The following is a 19,821-nucleotide window of genomic DNA, read 5'->3' on the forward strand; positions in this document are numbered from 1 at the left end:
GTAGATTCTTCCTGCTGTTTAGTTGTATCTCCTCTAGTATTTTAGAGCACCAACAAGGATCTGCAAGAAAACATTGAGGATATCTTTACCAGCATTGCCCCTCTGACCTGTGGGGTAAGCATGGTGAAGTCTTTGGAAGCATAACTTGCCACAGCTAATGTAACAGCCCCTTTGTTACTAGAACTGATTATTTTTTTAAAAAAAAACTTTCTTTGTTTATAGTATACTGTGTGGGATTCTATAGTGAGAACAGGTAGAAGAGGTAGGAAAAATGAAGTAAAGTTCACTCCTTTCTCTCAAAGAATTTGTATTTTTATATAGAATCAAAATTAGGCAGTGAAATCAGTATTACCATTAGACTCAAGCAAATGAGTTCCCTGCCCAGGGCCCATGTCTCAGTGGGGTCCCATGCTTTAGAAAGACTGTCTCTATATTTTCCAACCCCCCTATAGTTCTGAACACTGGCCTAGCAGGCAGTCATTAGATTGGTGATCCAGAATCTAGGGAAAGTCTTGCTTGCTTTTGGACCACAAGAAGTACCTTTCTTAAAATTTCTTAAGGGACGCAGTTGTGGCTCAGTGGTAGTGCTCTCCAGAGAGAATAGCGTTGCTCCATTCATAAGAAATGGAAAGACTTGGAAAAAAATATATTAAGCAAAGTAAGCCAGACCCAAAAAAACATAGGTTTCCCTCATTTGTAATAATTAGAATGTGCCTATAAATCTATAAGTAAACCTAAAAGTAAAAGGCAAAAAATTAAACTTGGGCATGATACATAAAACAGGACTCTAAACATTCACACAGTGACACCCAAGGAGGATATTCTTAGGAGAGGATCACAAAGGCTCAACAGCTATGTGCAAATGATCATATAAAATGATTCTTATGGAAATGAACTTCAAGAACTGGAAACAAATGTTTTTTAAATTTACTTTTTGTAATTCTTTTTTTCTTTTCTATTTTTTCCCCTTTTTTGGGGGGGCGGGGATCTGGTCGTGGGGCCTGAACTCTGGGCCTGGGCGCTGTCCCTCAGCTCTTCAGCTCAAGGCTAGCACTCTACTACTTGAGCCACAGCGCCACTTCCGGCTTTTTTTTCTTTTTGCTTATGTGGTGCTGAGGAATCGAACCCAGGGCCTCTGGCATGCAAGGCAAGCACTCTACCACTGAACCACCTTCCTAGCCTTTTTTTCCCTTTTGTCACCATATTTGATTTCTGTACCCTTTGTGTTGTATGTAAGTTTTTCTGATTTGGGGAGGGGAAGGAGAAGCACAGAAATGGTGACACAAAGGGTGAACCAATTCAGCACTGATAATCACTAGACACTGTGTTGGAAATGAATTTAAAACTTGGGGGGAAGAAGGAAAACACTGGGAGGAAATACAGGAGGGGTAACACTGTTCAGAAGAAATGTACTCAATCCCTGACTTATGTAAGTGTAAAACCTCTGTCTATCACCTTTACAATAAAAAAACTCAAGTCCCTCTCTAGTGTGCTGGGAGGTCAGTGATATCTGAGTGACGAGTTCCAGCCTCAGATCAGATCCCTATGAGCCCCAGTTCCCATTCATTCCCTTTGGAACACTCTCCAATCCTCTCCCCCATACATGGAATCAACTAGATCTCCAAGAAGCTTTAGGACTCAGGCCTGTGGAATCTTCCCAAAGTCTTACTTCCAGAGGAATGGTCTGGCAAGCAAATCACTCCAGCTTGCTGAAGTGCTATTTCTTTCATGGTATCACATGAAATTGTGCCACCGGAATGCTGTTGATACCGATTTGGAGTGAATCAATTTGTGTGCATAGATGTACCTCTCCCCAATTTGTTTGGGTATCTACACTTCCTAGAAGAAACCCTGAATCAACAAAAGTCAGTATAAAATAAAATAAAATTCCATAGCAACAGGTGTAGAAGAGGTTTTAAATGCCAATTAAGAATGAACCAGAATTATCTACAAAGGCTTCTTCAAGGAAAGTGAGGTTTATGTTAGGTCTTGAACTATGGGGAAAATTCTGTAAAGCTCTAATCATTCCAGGGAGGGAAAGCAACATGAACAAAGTTACAGCGAGAAATTATTTATTGAGCTTGTTCTGTACTGTGCACCGTGCTAAGCACAGAACATTTATCATTTTATTTACTCCTCACAGTTCCTTGTAAGGGTAAGAAGTATGAAGCCTGTTTCATAGCTGAGAAAATGGAGGTTCATATTGCTAGGCAAATGATGGAATGTGAACCCAAGTCTCCTGGATTGCCACAATTGTGGCGGTCTTATTCTGTCTTAATGCCATGGTGTATTGTAAAAACAGAAAGTATACAGAAGAAAGCAAGAAACCGTGTGAGAATGGAGCGAGAGATGTGTTAGAAACTCGTGAAGTTAAAATCACTTAAAAGCACAGTTAAGTTATGAAAGACAATGAATAACAAAAGGAAATGTAGATGTTTAAATGGGCCCTAGTCAAACAAAACAAAAGCCCTAACTTGAAAAGAAAATACAAAACTATAATATTTAAGACTTGGGAACACTAACCTTCATGTTTATTTTTAAAATACTTTGCCTCTGTCTTAGAAAGACCTTTGATTTGAAGCTTGTGTGATAATATTCTGCTTCCACTTGACCTTGCTTGGAATCATATATTGTTCTTTCCTTTTTTAGACTTTGATCCTGCCCTTGGAATGATGACTGGAATTCCACCAATAACTCCAATGATGCCTGGTTTGGGAATAGTACCTCCACCAATCCCACCAGATATGCCAGTAGTAAAGGAGATCATACACTGCAAAAGCTGCACACTCTTCCCTCCCAACCCAAGTACTGTTTTGCTTTTTCCCACATGTCATGATGTTTTGGTGTAAAAGAAAGTCTTCTTTTTAAAAATGATACCCAAGGGCTTCACCTAAAAAAAAAAGCTTCCTCTCAGTGGGCACAGCTGAATTTTATGCACTGAACAATAGGTTTTTATATTCTGGTGGCAGTACAAGTGAGTAATATGTTTGTAATACTGTCTGGCAAGGAATTCGAATGTATTAGTACTGAAGGTATGAGACACAAATTGCTCAACATTATCATTTGTAGTCTTCCTTTTTCATAGCTGACCACCATGCTGGTAATGACAGAGATTTGGTGTGGACAGAGCCCATATGAAGCACATGAGAATATGCATTTGATGCTCAGCACCCTCTATAACTACCAACTAGTTATAAATCACTCCAACTACTCATGCATACCTGTGGCATTATACAGAGAGGTGCAGTTTGACTTATTGGAAAGGTGAAAAGGAATGTTGAGAGACTAAGCCAAACTACTGGTAGCCACTCAGTCATTCCAGCTCACGTGCAAAATGATCTAGGGATCTGTCTTCTTAGTAAAACATAAGCTTTTCCTTAAAGTCACTTTCAAATATCTGTATAGATTAAGTGGCCATACTTCAGTTAAAATGTGCCAACCATATAATTAACTCAAAGTTTTTCCAGATCCACTTGAGATTTTATATATTTCAAATGAGCAAAAGCTACTCATGAACATGATCCAAAGCTCATCCATGCTTTTTACATAATCAACGTTGAGTGGTCATATCCTCTAGCCATTCTTCCTAGTGAAAAAATGATCTTCATGCTTCTTGTTTGGGAACTGGATTTTACACAAGGTACATCCTTGCAGACCATTAGGAAACCAAGAAGACCAGCATCTCAAAGTAATGTTCCAGGAGAAGAATGTGCGTATCAGGAGAAGAGTTAGGGAATAGAGGAAAAGATGTCTATTTTAGGCTTTATTTGACCTCTCAAATGGCCATTTCTGGATTTGTGTTTAGTGTGTATAGTCAATGAGTAATGCTGTCACATTCTTGTCTCTTACTCCAAGTTGTATCCCCTTTCTTCCAGTGTATTGCTTTTGGATTAGGGAAAGATGTACATCCCTGATAGTATATTTTTCATGTAAAATGCCATGAATTTAGGCATTGCCAATGTTAAAAAGTTTCTTTTTATGAAAAGGTAAAATCCTATGGATTTAATCCTTCATGTATTTCATATCAGCCTTTACTTGACTTTCATTGCTAAGTCTAAGCTAACAGGATATCTGCTAACTTGTAATGTCTATGCTGGGTAAAATAGATGGCCTCTTAGGATGTTCCATTTTCAGATTTCCAAAGTGTAGAACAGATACCTTGTTTATGTGTGATATATAGATGTATTGTTAAGCAGATTTTGAATGTATGTCAAAATACATGGCCTAAAGTGGTTGTAACTTCATAGACTATAATATAGTCAAAGAAATAAGCTAAAATCTCTCAAATATGTATTTTGTTGTTCTCTGTTTCTACATGCAGGCATGCCTTCTCAGTTTGGAATTTAAATGGCTACAGAGTAAAAGGGAAACATTGTACCCTCAAAGCTCAGTTCTTTAGTTCTTCATCTTTTTAATAAGAATGCTGACAGAGCAATTAGTGCCAGTAAATGGGTGGCTTCTGGGAAGGAACTGGCTTTGGAATTGAATTAAAAAATAATACTCCTGACAAAGCTTAAAAAAGACTAATGTTCTATTTGCTTTTAGAACTGTTACAAGGGTGCTCAGATTAATTGGATGGAGAAATCCCTAACTGAGGCATCTCCCTTAGCTCTTTGCTGAAAGCATGAAAAAAAGTGCCACTTTTATGAATACTTCCAAGACTTGTCTTTGTGAAGGCAAGATAGGAAGGGCACAGTAAGACAAGTAGAACAGGGTGCCTAAATCTTTCCCTTCCCCAGACACCAACAATGCCTAATAAGGCCTAGTCTCTGCCATATTCTCTTGCACTTGACTCCAAAGTTACTCTCATCAGTAAGGTCCTATCATTCAGAGACTTCTTACAGTTCTTGTTCTCCATCCAGTCTGCTCCTCTTGTTGCTTCATTAGAAACTATCTTTGCTGTCAGTTGATTCCCCTCTGTCCCACCTGACATGGCATTTAAACACATATATACAGAACCATGAAATTGTTCCGAGGCTCTTATTTGCTCACAAATTCATAGTCCATCTCCTGACCTCAAAAAACCTCTTATGGCTCTACTTCATGTGATTGTTCCCAACCTATTGTTTCTACTTGCACATACCTATTTGCCCTTTAGTTGGGTTCAAGTACTTCCTGACCTTATTCTTTATACCTCCCTCCAGCCTAACTCCAAGTGTACCTTCTTCTGGAATATTTATGGTTGGATGATGCTGAAATTAATTCAGTGATGAATCATTTTCACATAAATAGCTGCTAAATCACATGAATGTTTATTAGTCCTTATCATCCCACTCAACTATATTTACTACTATTAACCCCATTACCTTTATTTTTTTGCTGGTCTGGGGGCTTGAACTCAAGGCCTGGGCTCTTGTCCTTGAGCCTCTCTGTGCTCAAGGCTAGCACTCTACCACTTGAACCACAAGACCACTTTTGGCTTTTCCTGAATAGTTAATTGGAGATAAATCTCACTGGCTTCTAACCCTGGTCCTCAGATCTCAGCCCCCTGAGTAGCTAGGATTACATGTGTGAGTCATTCACACCAGGCTCCCTTTATCTTTTTGAAACTTTAAGTCATTTGAAAGAATAAGAATGACTGAGACCATCCAGAGAGATATACAAATCAAGAAGAAAGAAAAACAAATACCACATCTGGGGAATCCCAGCATTTCAAACTTTCAAAAAAGAAACAAGTATTTTCATTTCTATACACTTCTTTGTCACAGAAGACTAGATAGTTATTTCTAGTTCTTTTCTTCTATCTTAAATATCCTTTTTTAAATGCTTTCTCTCCTGTGTCTTTATCAATGTGTCATTTATTTAAAAACATTAATGATCTTGACCTTAATAATGCTTAATCCAGTGGTCAGTTTCCAATTCTGTTTCAAATTAACCTAATGACAGTCCATGACACAACTGAACACTATTTTTTTAATTTATTTTTTTATTGTGAGAATACCATACAGAGGAGTTACAATTACATGGGCAAGATAATGAGTACATTTCTTATAAAGCATTGTTGCCTCCTCTTTGTTTCCCATCCCTTCCCATACCCCGCCCCCCTGACCCGATCCTTCCCTCCCCGCACCAAAGTTGTAAAGTTCGTTTTTTGACATAACAACTTGTGCATCTCATTGTTGCAATGTGTCCACCTGTATCCCTAGTTAAACAATTTGTTTTTTCCATTCCCCTCCACAAATTATACCAACATCAAACACAGTGAAAGCATGGGTTATATCATGGGGGAAGGACATACAAAGCAACATAAAAATCATCTTGTAAATATGTTAGAAACAATTGCATGAAAGGAAAAAAATCATTTGAATACTTATCTTGGGGTTCATTTCCCTAACATCAACTTATCTGAACTTTTCTGGTTGACTCAGACATATACTAGTTATTGCAAATAAGGGAAACCATGGGACCTATGTTTCTTTGGGCCTGGCTTACTTCACTTAATATATTTTTTCCAAGTCTTTCCATTTCCTAACAAATGGGGCAATGTCATTCTTTCTGATGGAGGTATAGAGTTCCATTGTGTATATATACCACATTTTCTTGATCGATTCATCTACTGAGGGGCATCTGGGTTGGTTCCATATCTTAGCTATGGTAAATAATGCTGCAGTAAACATAGTTGTGTTGGTAGCTTTAGTATGGTCTTGTTTGTGATCATTTGGGTAAATGCCCCAAAGTGGGATTGCTGGGTCATAGGGTAGCTCTATGTGGAGTCTTTTGAGGAACCTCCATACTACTTTCCAAAGTGTTTGAACAAGTTTACACTCCCACCAACAATGCAGTAAGATTTCCTTCTGTCCACATCCCCTCCAGCATCTGTTGTTATTAGAGTTCTTGATTATATAGCCCTTCTAAGTGGGGTGAGGTGGTATCTCAATGTTGTTTTGATTTGCATTTCTTTTATGGCTAGAGAGGTTGAGCATTTTTTCATGTGTTTATTGGCCATCCTTCTTTCCTCTTCAGAGAAGTTTTTAAGTCTTTAGCCGACTTATTTATTGGGCAGTTGTTTCTTTGAAGATTTGTTTTGGGGGGGTTTAATTTTTTAAATTCCAGGTATATTTTAGATATGAGACCCTTGTCTGTTGTATGGCTAGTGAAGCTCTTCTCCCAATCCGTGGGCTTTCTATTGATCTTGCTAGCTATGTCCTTTGCCATGCAGAAGCTCTGCAATTTCATGCAATCCCATTTACCCAACCTCTCTTTGATTTCTTGTGTTTCTGGGTCCTTCACTTGACTTCCAGGACTCCATATTATAGGTTTTACTTTCAACCCGCTGGTGGTTCCTTTCCAGTGTCTTTTTCATAACTTCCTGCTCTTCCTGACTTCTAATAATTGGAGTCACAGCTCAGTTCTTAGACTTATCTGCATTCATACCTTTAATAATCTCATCAAATCTTTTAGCTAAGAAGCTATATTGCGATGATAGCCACACACACACACACACACACACACACACACACACACACACACACACACACACACACACACACAAACAAACATATATATCCAATCTGATTTAGATTAGGCAGAACTGAACCATACTGGCATGAATCAGACTAGTACCAGTCTCCTAAAGATAAATAGTGAGTGAATACTTCTTTGTCTTGGAAGCAACATTGTCTAATTCCCAGGTTTTGAGGTATGACAAAGAAAGCTTTATTTTTTTTCACAGAGTAACTATCAAAGATTTACTGAACTCCCAATTAATATTTAATTATGATGAGAGAAGAGGCCAGTACCATCTTTCCAGTGAGGTTAATTTTTGCCATAATTTCTCTCTTTAGCTGCTACACCTCCTGTGTGGAGAGGTTACATTTTGAGTCAGTTGGAAATAACAGTGATTGGAGAATAAATGATGGAATATCATCTTCTATCTATATGTATGCATATGGGAAAATGCATGAAGCTAGAAAAGGATTTTTTTCTATTTTTGGCATACAAAAATAGATGGACCTCATTTTGGCTCTCAGGGCTGATTTTATTTTTTAAAAAATTGAGAAATTGGTAAATTGAGTATTAATAAGAATTTTCCAGCCTTCTGATGACTTTCAGTCAGTTTAGATTACATTAAAATGCATCTGACCCCTGCTGATTTTCTAGGGGGCTTCAAACATGGGCTGTCTAATAAATGAGCTCAGAGACTTTACATTGTATTAATTCTAGTTAATCAGCTGAATAACAGTGATCTCTGTGCTGCTCCTTCCCTCTCTTTTCAAAGATCAGTAATGTCTCTGATCCTAATAGTGATTATACCAACACAGCTCCGCAAAATGGTAGTAATTAGAATTGCTAGAAGCTATTCCTTTTTCATCACCACAGATTAGTTATCCCTCTTTTTTTTTTTTTTTTTTTTTTGGCAATACTGGGGTTTGAATTAAAGGCTTTGTTCTTGCTAGGCAAGTACTCTGTATTGCTTTTCTTGCTCTTTTTGCTTTTTTTTTTCCTCAAATATGTTGCCCATTTATGCTTCCTTCATAGCTAGGATGACAGGTGCATACCACCACATACAGCTTTTATCAGTGGAGGTGGGGTTCTGTGAAAGTTTGCCTAGACTAGCCTTGAAACTAAATCGTCAGAATCTCCACTTCCTGAATAGCTAAGCCTACAAAACATGAGCCCCTATAGGGCTAAGCATGTACCTGATAACTACATGGAAGTTTGAATTTACTCTCCTGTGGGTTTATTATTGCTGTGCCCTGATAACTGTATCTATGGAATTAGAAAATCAGGCACAGACAAGAAAATGCATTGAGCAATTAATTATTAAGGAAAACGTTACAACCCATTGCCTTGCTTGGTAGCACACCAAATCTTTGCAAATGTTGCCAAAGAGGCTTTTTACATTTGCCCATGTAAAGCCTTAACTCTTTTGACATTGCTCTTACTGGATTTTATGCCTCTTTACAGTTGCCACAGAAGACTCTCAGCATCACAAAAGGGTGATGCATTCATCACAGATTTTTAAACTCCTAAATGTAACTGCCATAGTTACATGTCACTATGTGTCACTCCGCATTCCTTAATCTTTCAGTGGGCATAAAAGTAGACCCAAATAAACTCAAATAATCTAAAAGGACAATACTTTGATAATTTTTTTTGCTTTCCAAGAAAATTGTCATTATTTTTTTACTTATACAAGGGCTTGGGCTCAAGGCCTCACACTCTTGCTCAACTTTTTTTATTCATGTCTAAAACTGTACCTTTTGAGTCACATTGCCAACCCAGTTTTTCTGGTTAATTGAAGATGAAATCACAGAGACTTTTCTGCCCAAAGTGGCCTCAAACTTATGTCTTCAGATCTCATCCTCTTGAATAGCTAGCATTATAGGCATGAGCCACCAGGTCCTGGCTCACAAGTATTCTTTTCAAATGTAAATATCAAAGCCAGTCACTGGTGGCTCACACCAGTAATACTAGCTCCTCAGGAGGCTGAGGTCTTGGGATCACAATTCCAAGCTAGGAAAATCAATGAGACTCTTAAGTTGTGGCTCAAGTGGTAGAGTGCCTTGAGCAAAAAAAAAGAAACTCTAGAACAGCACAGGGTCCTGAGTTCAAGCCCCAGGACACACACACACACACACACACACACACACACACACACACACACACACACACACACACACACACACACACACACACACATAAATGTTGTCAGAAGAACAATTTATTTTTAAATTGGACTTTATTCTAAAAGCCTCTGATTTGACAATATACTTCTATACAAATGCTCTTGAAAATTCTTTACCTGTATATACACCAGCTGGTATGTATCAAAGCCATATATGTCTTTATACATGTATATTCTTCTCTCCCTACTTGTGATTCCCTCCTAATCCCAGCCTTGTCTAAAGATCTGAATAAAGCAAAGGAGCTGAGACTTCAGAAGTCCAAGTCTTAGTGACATTTATTAGGGTTTTAGAATTAGAAGAGCTGGATTTAATAATACATAAATAATAACCCTGTAATGACTACTATTCATTGGGGCTCTACCAAGGATCTAGCATCATACCATTTGCAATATAGACCTTACAATTATAATATTAATTGTCCTATAAAAACTGTTATGAAATATGGAATAATATCATTGTTTTAATGATAACAAAAAAGTTTTGAGTATATATAATTTTTCTTTTTTTCCTTTTTTTAAAATTTTTTTTATTGTGAAAATACTGTACAGAGGGGTTACAATTACATGGGCAAGATAGTGAGTACATTTCTTTTTTTAATTTTTATTTTTATTTTTTGTGAACACACTGTACAGAGGGGTTACAATTACATGGGCAGGTTAATGCATACATTTCTTATCAAGCATTGCAGCCGAAGGATATATAATTTTTCCAAGATCATACAGGTATTGGGTAATGAAGAGTTAAAACCAGATTTTGCTACAAGTTTATATTCTTTCCTTTCTAATGTGGTGCCCTTCAATGAAACAAAGCTTTTCCTCTACAATGTCAGACTTAGACTAAGTGCTTTTCAATTCTAGCTACATATTAGAACTGCCTGTAAACCTTAGAAACAATTTTTAAACCTAATGTACAGAATACACTGACTGAATCAGACCCACTGAGGGTGGGGCCTAGACCTTAAGTTAATTCTAATGTGCTACCAGATTTAAGAATAACTGGAAGTGATAGCTAGAATTCTTTCCAATTCTTCAAAATTTAAAAGCATATACCTCAAGTGATACTATACCTCATAGTTCCCCTTTTGGTTAAAGCTACACCTTCACTTAGTGCCCATGACCAAGATATTTCAGATTTCTACTTACTAGATTATTTTATCTTTCCCACTAAAATTCTTATTTGAAACAAAATATTGATATAGTGTTCCTTTCAAATTACAAATTTAAAAATTCACAAGGTCTATTAAGGTCTCTAAATCTATTACCCCCTTTATTTGCTGAATAGAGAGAAAAGGGGCATCATGAGAGACTAATTATTCCTAACCACAACAATAAGATAGACAGCAACAGCAAGATGAGAAAGCTGCAGATGCTGATACCAAAGAAGGTCCCAAATCAGTGGCTTGCCAACTTGGATCAGAGTCAGGTGGACGCTTTGGCCTAATCTGTGAGCAAGACTCATTTATTTTTGCATGTGAGCTGTAATCACTGTTTGGTTGAACTCTCCTAATCTTGAACTGGGACAATTGTTGTTAAGAGCTGAATGGTAAGAATGGATTACACAAAATAAATCCTTGAAGATACAAAACCAAAACTAGGAAAAAAAAAAACATGAACAACCACATCCTTTGTTCTGTTGGACTATGAACCATAGGATTTTGCTTAGAAAATGCTTGGATACATATAAATAGTAACATGGATCCAACAGATACAACAGGCTTTACATATCAGATGAGTGAGTAGGTTTATTTTAATATGGTTTTTATTGACTCTCTGTGGCTAAATTTATCTCACTTTAGTTAATGATTTCTCAGATAAGACTTCTCTCTTCTGTCTTTCATCCTTCTTTCTAAAAGCTGCAAAATGGGCTTTGGACCACACCTCTCCAGGGATCACTTACATTTAAAATAGTACCTAGGGGTTGGGAAGGTGGCTCAGTGGTAGAGCTTTTGCCTTGCATGCATGAGGCCCTGGGTTCGATTCCTCAGCACTACATAAGCAGAAAAAAAAAAGCCAGAAGTGGCGCTGTGGCTCAAGTGGTAGAGTGCTAGCCTTGAGCTGAAGAGCTGAGGGACAGCGCCCAGGCCCAGAGTTCAGGCCCCACGACCGGACCCAAAAATAAACAAATAAAATAAAATAAAATAAAATAGTACCTAAAAGTATAGAAAGGATACTGTGTACTTTGATATGTTTAACCAAATCATTCTGACAACTGTAAATACTTTTATAAACACTGACCCAATCCCTGTCAAATTAGTCCCATTCTTAGTTCTTCCAATACATATTCAGAGGGAATAAAATAAGTATCATATGAATTAAACAAACCTTTTCTCAAGAACTCTGACTCTGAGTGCTGCTGTCTTCTTAATAGCGACTGCAAATTTGACATAGCTGTCTTATTACAGCAAAGGAAAGGAACAAAGCTAAAGAACTCAATAGGACAGGCACACAGGCCGGGGTCTTTATCTTCTAGATATCATCACCAAACCATTGAATAAAATGACTTTCAGGCTTATGTAATCAGTTTGCTATGGCAGAGATAAGTGTCATGAAGGCCAAAGTTTTTTGGGCATGTGGCGGTCTCAGAAATAGTTGGTTCTGTGAAGGTCTGTATGAAGCAATCATTTTAATTTGAAATATTTTTGTCCTTACACTTAGATCTCCCACCTCCTGCCACCCGAGAAAGACCACCAGGATGCAAAACAGTATTTGTAGGTGGCCTGCCTGAAAATGGGACAGAGCAGATCATTGTGGAAGTATTTGAACAGTGTGGAGAGATCATTGCTATTCGAAAGAGCAAAAAGAACTTCTGTCACATTCGCTTTGCTGAAGAGTACATGGTGGATAAAGCCCTTTATCTGTCTGGTATGTGATTAGATATGAGGATTGTGCCCACAAGAACAATGCGCAGACTGGAGATTCAAGTATTTGCATCTGTAGCAGCTATGATATAAGTATAATGTCATCCCCTTTTGCCTTAAGAGATGGAAAATATGTGTTGCCTTCCGCCATCCTCTAAAGCCCTCAGTATCCTCCAGCTGAGTATAGGGTAATTCCACAATGTTTACCTGTGGCATTTAAAGGACCTGACTCTCTGTTCTACCTCTTACAATTATTACACATGACATGTCCCAAACACACTAAACAATTCTTGTTCCCAGAATGTTCCATGGTGTTTTATGCCTTTTTCTCTGACTGGAATTACCTTTCTCACTCCCACCCAGCACACACACACACACATCTTTACACCTTAATACAGACTGTGACCTCCCCTGGAAACCTTTCTCTGATTTGTCTGTGTCCTCTACCCCAGGTTGGTTTAAGCACCCCTTCCTGAACACTCCCAAAGCACTCTTCTTCCTTCTAACATATAACCTATTATGCCATGTGGGAACTGGCTCTTCCCACATCCCTCTCTCCCCTGGACTGTGAACTCCTTAAGAGCAATGCTGCCTTATTTACCACTGAATCCTCAGTACCTGGCATGTATCTGGCATAAAAGTAGATGCTCAAAAGCAATCACAGAAATGTCTTAATCCATTTTCTCTAGTGAGAACAAAATAACCTGAGGCTATTTAGCTTATAAAGAATAGAAGTCTAGGAGATAATAAGGAAACAGAAGACACTGTACAAAAGGAAATGTACTCATTACCTAACTCATATAATTGTAATCGCTCTGTACATCACCTCTGTTCATTAACAAGAAAATAAATTAATATTAAAAAAGAATACAAGTTTATTTTGAGCCTGGAAGTCCTAAAAGCATGGTACTGGCATGTGCTTAGCTGCTGAGAACCTTCTCACTACATCATAAAATGGCAAACGACATTACATGGTGAACAAGGTAGTGTGTTAGCTCCTCTCTTCCTTTTCTTATAAAATCATTAATGCAATTATAATATCCTACCATCCTGACCTCATCGAAACCTAATTACTTCCTAAATGCCCTATTTCTACATACCATTTAACCTGTGAATTCGAGGTTAAAATGTTTCCAACATATGAACTTTGGGGAGACACTCACATCAACAGGAAGTCAGTTATCAAATATTAAAGAATCCTAGGTTGCTAGGGATGCAGTAAAGACTAAGGCAGACAGATTTCCTGCCATCAAAGATATCAAAATTATAGCAATGTTAAAATAGGGTTGTCTCTGTGTATGTGTATATCATATATATACAGATATTTGTTATGTATATATGCAAATAAATTGCTATCAAGCAGATAAATATTCTGATACTTTTTGAAAAGTCTAGTGTACCTAGGGTTCTTTGGAAAGAAAGTTTTCTCTAACATTTAAAGTGAGACCTTACCTGAACAATGTGAGAGAAGGAGCATTCCAAAGTAAGGAACACCCAACAAAAAGCCCTGCAGTGGAAATGGATTGTGCATTTGCATGCAGAGGACAGGTTAGCATGGATCTTACAAATTAAGATGAGGAAGTTTATTCTGAAAGCCACCAGGGGGATTTTACGAAATTATTTAAAAATATTACTCCTAGGTAAGTAGAAGATGGACTGAGAGACATGAGTGGCGACTGGGAGGTAGTTTAACTATAGCAGTCTGTTCCAAAGGTGATAATGGTTTATATAAGTCAGTTGGAGTAGAGCATGTAAGAATTTCTTAGCATAAGAATCACATGTTCAAAAAACTCACATGTTCACATTGGAAGTTCAGATATAGGACAGCAGAGAGAAGTAGTTGTCACTAGAATTGAGTATCATAAAGTGAAGCCCTTTGCCTTTTGAATTGCTGTGAAAAAAAGTTGCATAGTTTCTCTTTTACTTATTTTGTGTTGATGTTCTTTATAGGATTGTGGATAAATATGCTAGAAGGAAGAAGATAGAGTAATTAGGAAATAGGGTTACCGCTTCACCTAAGAACAATGTTTTGTAACAATTGAGTTCAAGTGCTAGGCATTTTATGGTAACAGCACCCTCATTCAATAATATGTATTTAATAACCTCTCTTTTGTATAAATTATTGTTCTAGATGCTATGCAGAGTAGATGAGTAAAACCTATTTCTTCCCCTTTCAACCATACATTCATTTATTAAGGAAACATTTATTCAAGACTAAGCATTACTCAAGATACTGATAAGACTGTTAATGATAATGGTGATTAAACTAGGTTCCAGTGGCTCACACCTGTAATCCCACCTACTCAGGAAGTTGATATCTGAGGATCACAGTTCAAAGCCAGCCTCAGCAGGAAAATCCTTGAGAGTCTTATCTCCAAAAAACCCAAAGTAGAGCTGCCTCCCAAGTGTTAAGAGAGCCATGAGCAGTGAGCGTCAGTAGCTCACGCCTGTAATCCTAGCTACTCAGGAGGCTGAGATCTGAGGATCACGGTTCAAAGCCAGCCTGGGCAGGATAGGCCATGAGACTTATCTCCAATGAATCACTAGAAAACCGAAAGTGGTGCTGCGGCTCAAATGGTAGAGCGCTCGCCTTGAGCTGAAGAGTACAAGGGTAGTGCCCACACCCAGAGTTTAAGCCCCACAACTGACAAAAAAAAAAGAATACCATGAACAAAAAAATCTCAGGTACAGCCGGGCGCTGGTGGCTCACGCCTGTAATCCTAGCTACTCAGGAGGCTGAGATCTGAGGATCGCGGTTCAAAGCCAGCCCGGGCAGGAGAGACCGTGAGACTCCTATCTCCAATAAACCACCAGAAAACCGGAAGTGGCGCTGTAGCTCAAGTGGTAGAGCGCTCGCCTTGAGCTGAAGAGCTGAGGGACAGCGCTCAGGCCCAGAGTTCAAGCCCCACGACCGACAAAAAAAAAAAAAAAAAATCTCAGGTACAGCACCCAGGCCCTGAGTTGAAGCCCCAGTACCAGCATAAAGTCATCATCATCATCATCAGCAGCAGCAGCAGCAGCAGCAGCAGCAGCAGCAGCAGCAGCAGCAGCTATGAGTGCCATAGAGAGGAGAAAAGTAAAGGAAAAGACAAGAATATGAATATTTCTGACTCTTAACTGGGAATATCCAGAAAAGTATCATTTGCTTTAAGGAAAATACATTTCCATATGGACAGTGGGGCCAAGAAACAGCATGAGTGAAGTTACAGAGGTGGAAATCTCTGGCAAACATTGAGGAAATAGTGCAGACACGATGGGGGAGGGAAAAGATCAGATGTTAGTATACCTTGGAAGCTTTAACAGTTGAGTCTTTACTCCTTAGGTAATAAGGAATTGCTGAAAAATTTGAACAGGAATAGTGATTGCTTCTGAAAGATTAATCTGACAGCTCTGTGTAATAATGGTTTCAAGGAGAGGAGGTCACTTAGAAGCTTGTTGGAATAGGGAAATAGGAAAAAGGTAACAGGGATTTGCAAATGTAGACTAATAACAGGGAAGGAGAGGAGGAGGTAGATGCTGCAGACTCTTATTACAGTCGTTAAGTGCTGTAGAATCTACTAAAGATTAGAAAGCACTTAGCAACAATAATAGAGCATTCCATAAAAGACCATTTTAATAAGAATGTAAAGGTCTCAAAAAGCCCTAAATAGTTATACATAATAGAAAACAAACTGCTCAGAAGGTACCCGTATAAACATCACTGAAATCAGCTCTTTTAAGAACTACCTCCTAGAAAAATTCCTAGGGCTTCCAAAGGAAATGGGATGGCAATCAGTGTTGAGAAAATAACTAAATTTTTCCCTTTAAATTGGAACCTCCTCCACTTCACAAGAACTAGAGGCTCCTGGATGAGATTATTTTTCTTTTATCTCATGTTAGAAAATAAAGTGGTAAAAACAAACAAGCAAGCAAGAATGCCTTATAAAACATGCTAGGAAAACAGAAAAAAAATGATATTTTTGTTGGAGATGAAACACCTTAGGAGCTGGCACTTTATACAATACACACTCCCCATAGCATCTTCAGTGTGGATTACAGAGAGCCTTTATATGCGCTTCTCTTGATCCTCTCCACAATCTTGGGTGAACAGGCAAAGCAAACATTTATTGCCTCCTTTTTCTAATGGATCACACAATCAGATAAAATTGAATGAGTATGCAAATACATTGCAGACCTCAGAGGGTCCTAGAAGAGTGTGCTTATGAAATATGTTTATACTTAACCTCTTTCTAAAAAGAATATATGATATGCTTAGTGTTACTGAGGATTGTCCTTTTATACTAGCTATATAAAGTTTATAATAGCCATATATAATTTACATATGATGACATTAACATACTTCAAAAATGAAATTGTACAATATTTGATATATACCTGCAGCTGTGAAACCTCCAAGAATCAAAATGATTATACCTACCACTCCCAAAAGCTTCCATAATGCCTCCTTTATAATCCCTGCTCCCTTCCCCTATTCACTTCCTTCCAAGCATCTACTTACCTGTTCTCTATCAGATTAGTATGCATTTTCTAGAACCTCTTATAAATGGAATCATACATTATGTATGCTCTTCCTTCCTTTGTATAGATCCAGAATGACATTTGGTCTCATGTTCCTTATACCTGAATTTTCTTTAACAATTTTTATTGTAGAAGCCTTCTCTTAATGAACTCTTTCAGCATTCATAAGTTTTAAAAAGAAATAATCCCAGACTCAAGAGCATTATGAGAGTTCAAAGCAAGCCTGGGCTACGTAGCAAGACCTTATCCCAATAATTTTTTTTCATTTCCCCATTCTTTTTGGAATTATTTTTTAAGATAGAGATTTCCAGGTAAATAGGTTGTTGTTTTTCCTGTTCTCTCTCAGACACAGTTCTGTTATCTTACTGCTTACATTGTTTCCCACAATAAATATAATAATATCCTTACTTTTGTTTCTATGTATATAGTGTGCCTTTTATATATAGCTTCTTTTAAGGTATTATCTTTATTAGTGAACAATTCAAGTATGAGGTTCCTTAGTGTAATTTCCTTCATGTTGGATTTGTGTGTATGTGTGTGTGTGTGTGTGTGTGTGTGTGTGTGTGTGCACGCATGCACGTGCATGTTTGAAGTTCATTGCACTTCTTGGATCTGAAAGCTTTCAACAAATTTGAATTTTTCCCCTTTATTGAAGTGGATTTTTTCTATTCCTTCCCTTCTCCCCTCTCTTTCAGAGTTCTACTTAGGCATTCATTAAGCCTTTGAACATTGTCTCACAGCTCACTGGTACTCAGATGTGTTTGCTCAATGATTTTTTCCTCTTTGTATTTCATTTTGGATAGGTTCTATTGCTCTCTGTTAAAGTTTTTTCTTTTTTTCTTTTACAGTGTCTGATTTGCCATTTGTCTTATCCAATTATTTTTTTCCAGCTTTGACACTAAACCTTTAGTTTAATTCGGACTCTTTTTCATATTTTTGTATTTCTGCTTATATGTTCAATCTTCTCTCTAGCCACTGAATCATACAAAACACAACTTTACTGGTTGTTTTGGCTAATTGTTTTATGTACCACTTCTGACTCTGTTTCAATTCAGTGTTTTTCTTTCTTTTTTTGTAAATACGTTTTTTATTGTGAAAATACTGTACAGGGGCTGGGAAGGTGGCCCAGTGGTAAAGCGCTTGCCTTGCATGCATGAGGCCCTGGGTTCGATGCCTCAGCACCACATAAGCAAAAAGAAAAAATCCCGAAGTGGCACTGTGGCTCAAGCGGTAGAGCGCTAGCCTTAAGCTGAAGAGCTGAGGGACAGTGCCCAGGCCCAGAGTTCATACCCCACGACCAGACCCCCCCCCAAAAAAAGAAAATACTGTACAGAGGGGTTACAGTTACATGAGCAAGGTAATGAGTACATTTCTTATCAAGCATTGTTGCCTCCTCCTTTGTTTTTCCCCTACCAGTGATTTTCTTAAGTTTTAATTATGGGGCATATTTCCCTATTTCTTTGTATACCAGATATTTTTTTAGATATCATATATTGTAAATTTTACCTTACTTGGAGAAAGAATTTTTTATTCTATGAATATTTTTAAGTTCTGTTCTAAAATGAAGTAAGGAGAAAATGTTGATCCTTTTAAGTACTGGTGTGTGTGTGTGTGTGTGTGTGTGTGTGTGTGTGTGTGTGTGTGTGTGTGTGTGTGTGCTCAATGCCAGGGCTTGAACTTAGGGCTTGGGTGTTATCCCTTAGATTTTTCACTCAAGGTTGCTTCTGTACCACTTGAGCCACATCTCCACTTCTCATCTCCACTTCTGGCTTTTTGCTGGTTAGTTGAAATAAGTCTCACAGACTTTCTTTCTCCAGCTTGCTTCAAACTGTGATCCTCAGATCTCAACTTCCTGAGTAGCTAGGACTACTGGTGCAAGCCACCAGTACCCAACTAGGTATTGCTTTTTAAGCAGTATTCATCAGGACCAAAAAAAAGATCTGGCACTATTTTTTCCCCATTATTAATGTAAAACCTTTCCGATTGGCCAGTACTCTGTGAAGTATGAGGTATTTTTTTTTCTGCTATGAGCAGTGGAGAAAAGAGCTATTTCCAGCCCCATATGAGGTTCAGAGAGTGTTACCTTTAAAAATCAGGTGTTTTCTACTTATATGTGCAGCTATCAATACTCAGCTAAATAATCATGGATGACCTTCTGCAAATCTCGGAACTTCTTCCTCTGAATCTCTCTTCTTTCTGGTACTTTGCTTAAGAAGCTTCATTTGCTAAGTCTTAGCCAAAAACAAAAATCTATTTTGAGTATTGTTCTAAAGAATAGAGGAAAGCACAATCAATTTTGAGCCTAAGGACCTGAATTCAAGTTGTGAATCCTTACCAGTTAATACTTCTTTGGCCCAGAGCAAGTTACTCAACCTCTCAAATGACTCTAATTAGTTTTTTTTCCTTATCAAAAATATTTCCCCTGCAAGCTTGTGCTGAGAATGACATGAGATAAATGTTTGTATTGGTATTTTGCTCAGTTCCTGAACCTTTAGTACTTGACAGCGTTTGTGTTTTTGTTTTACCTTTTTGCTAAGAGACTTGGCTTGGGCACAAAAAGTGGAGACAGACAATGGAATCCTGATTTTTGAAATCCCTTCCCTATACCACTATTGTAATCAGCCAATATGATTTAAGAATTTGAAATTTTGTCTCATCTGGATTATATTACCATTTCCCATCACATCTTTTAGTTTCTCACAAGAAAAAAAATGGTCTAGAATTGCAAATATACCTAGGGAATAGTTTTAGATATTACAATCCCAAGTAAATACATTTCAAGTTTACCAGAATTCTGTGTGATTGTATGACTAACAT

The 19,821-nt window shown here is 37.8% G+C and overlaps 1 protein-coding gene across 6 annotated transcripts in view; it reads left to right on the top strand.

Moving 5' to 3' along the window:
- Enox2 (ecto-NOX disulfide-thiol exchanger 2) overlaps positions 1-19,821 on the top strand; it is a 325,263-nt gene that overhangs the window by 252,376 nt on the left and 53,066 nt on the right. For 5 of the 6 annotated variants that reach the window (XM_070039729.1, XM_070039730.1, XM_070039734.1 and 2 more), the window contains 2 exons: positions 2,650-2,805; positions 12,284-12,490. In XM_070039729.1, coding sequence (XP_069895830.1) covers positions 2,650-2,805; positions 12,284-12,490 — 363 coding nt within the window. The remainder of the gene's footprint in view (positions 1-2,649; positions 2,806-12,283; positions 12,491-19,821) is intronic. The other variant, XM_070039733.1, reaches the window with a different exon arrangement.

Source organism: Dipodomys merriami, unplaced genomic scaffold, assembly GCF_024711535.1.
Source record: "Dipodomys merriami isolate MVZ:Mamm:240054 unplaced genomic scaffold, mDipMer1.0.p SCAF_3, whole genome shotgun sequence".
NCBI lineage: Eukaryota > Metazoa > Chordata > Mammalia > Rodentia > Heteromyidae > Dipodomys > Dipodomys merriami.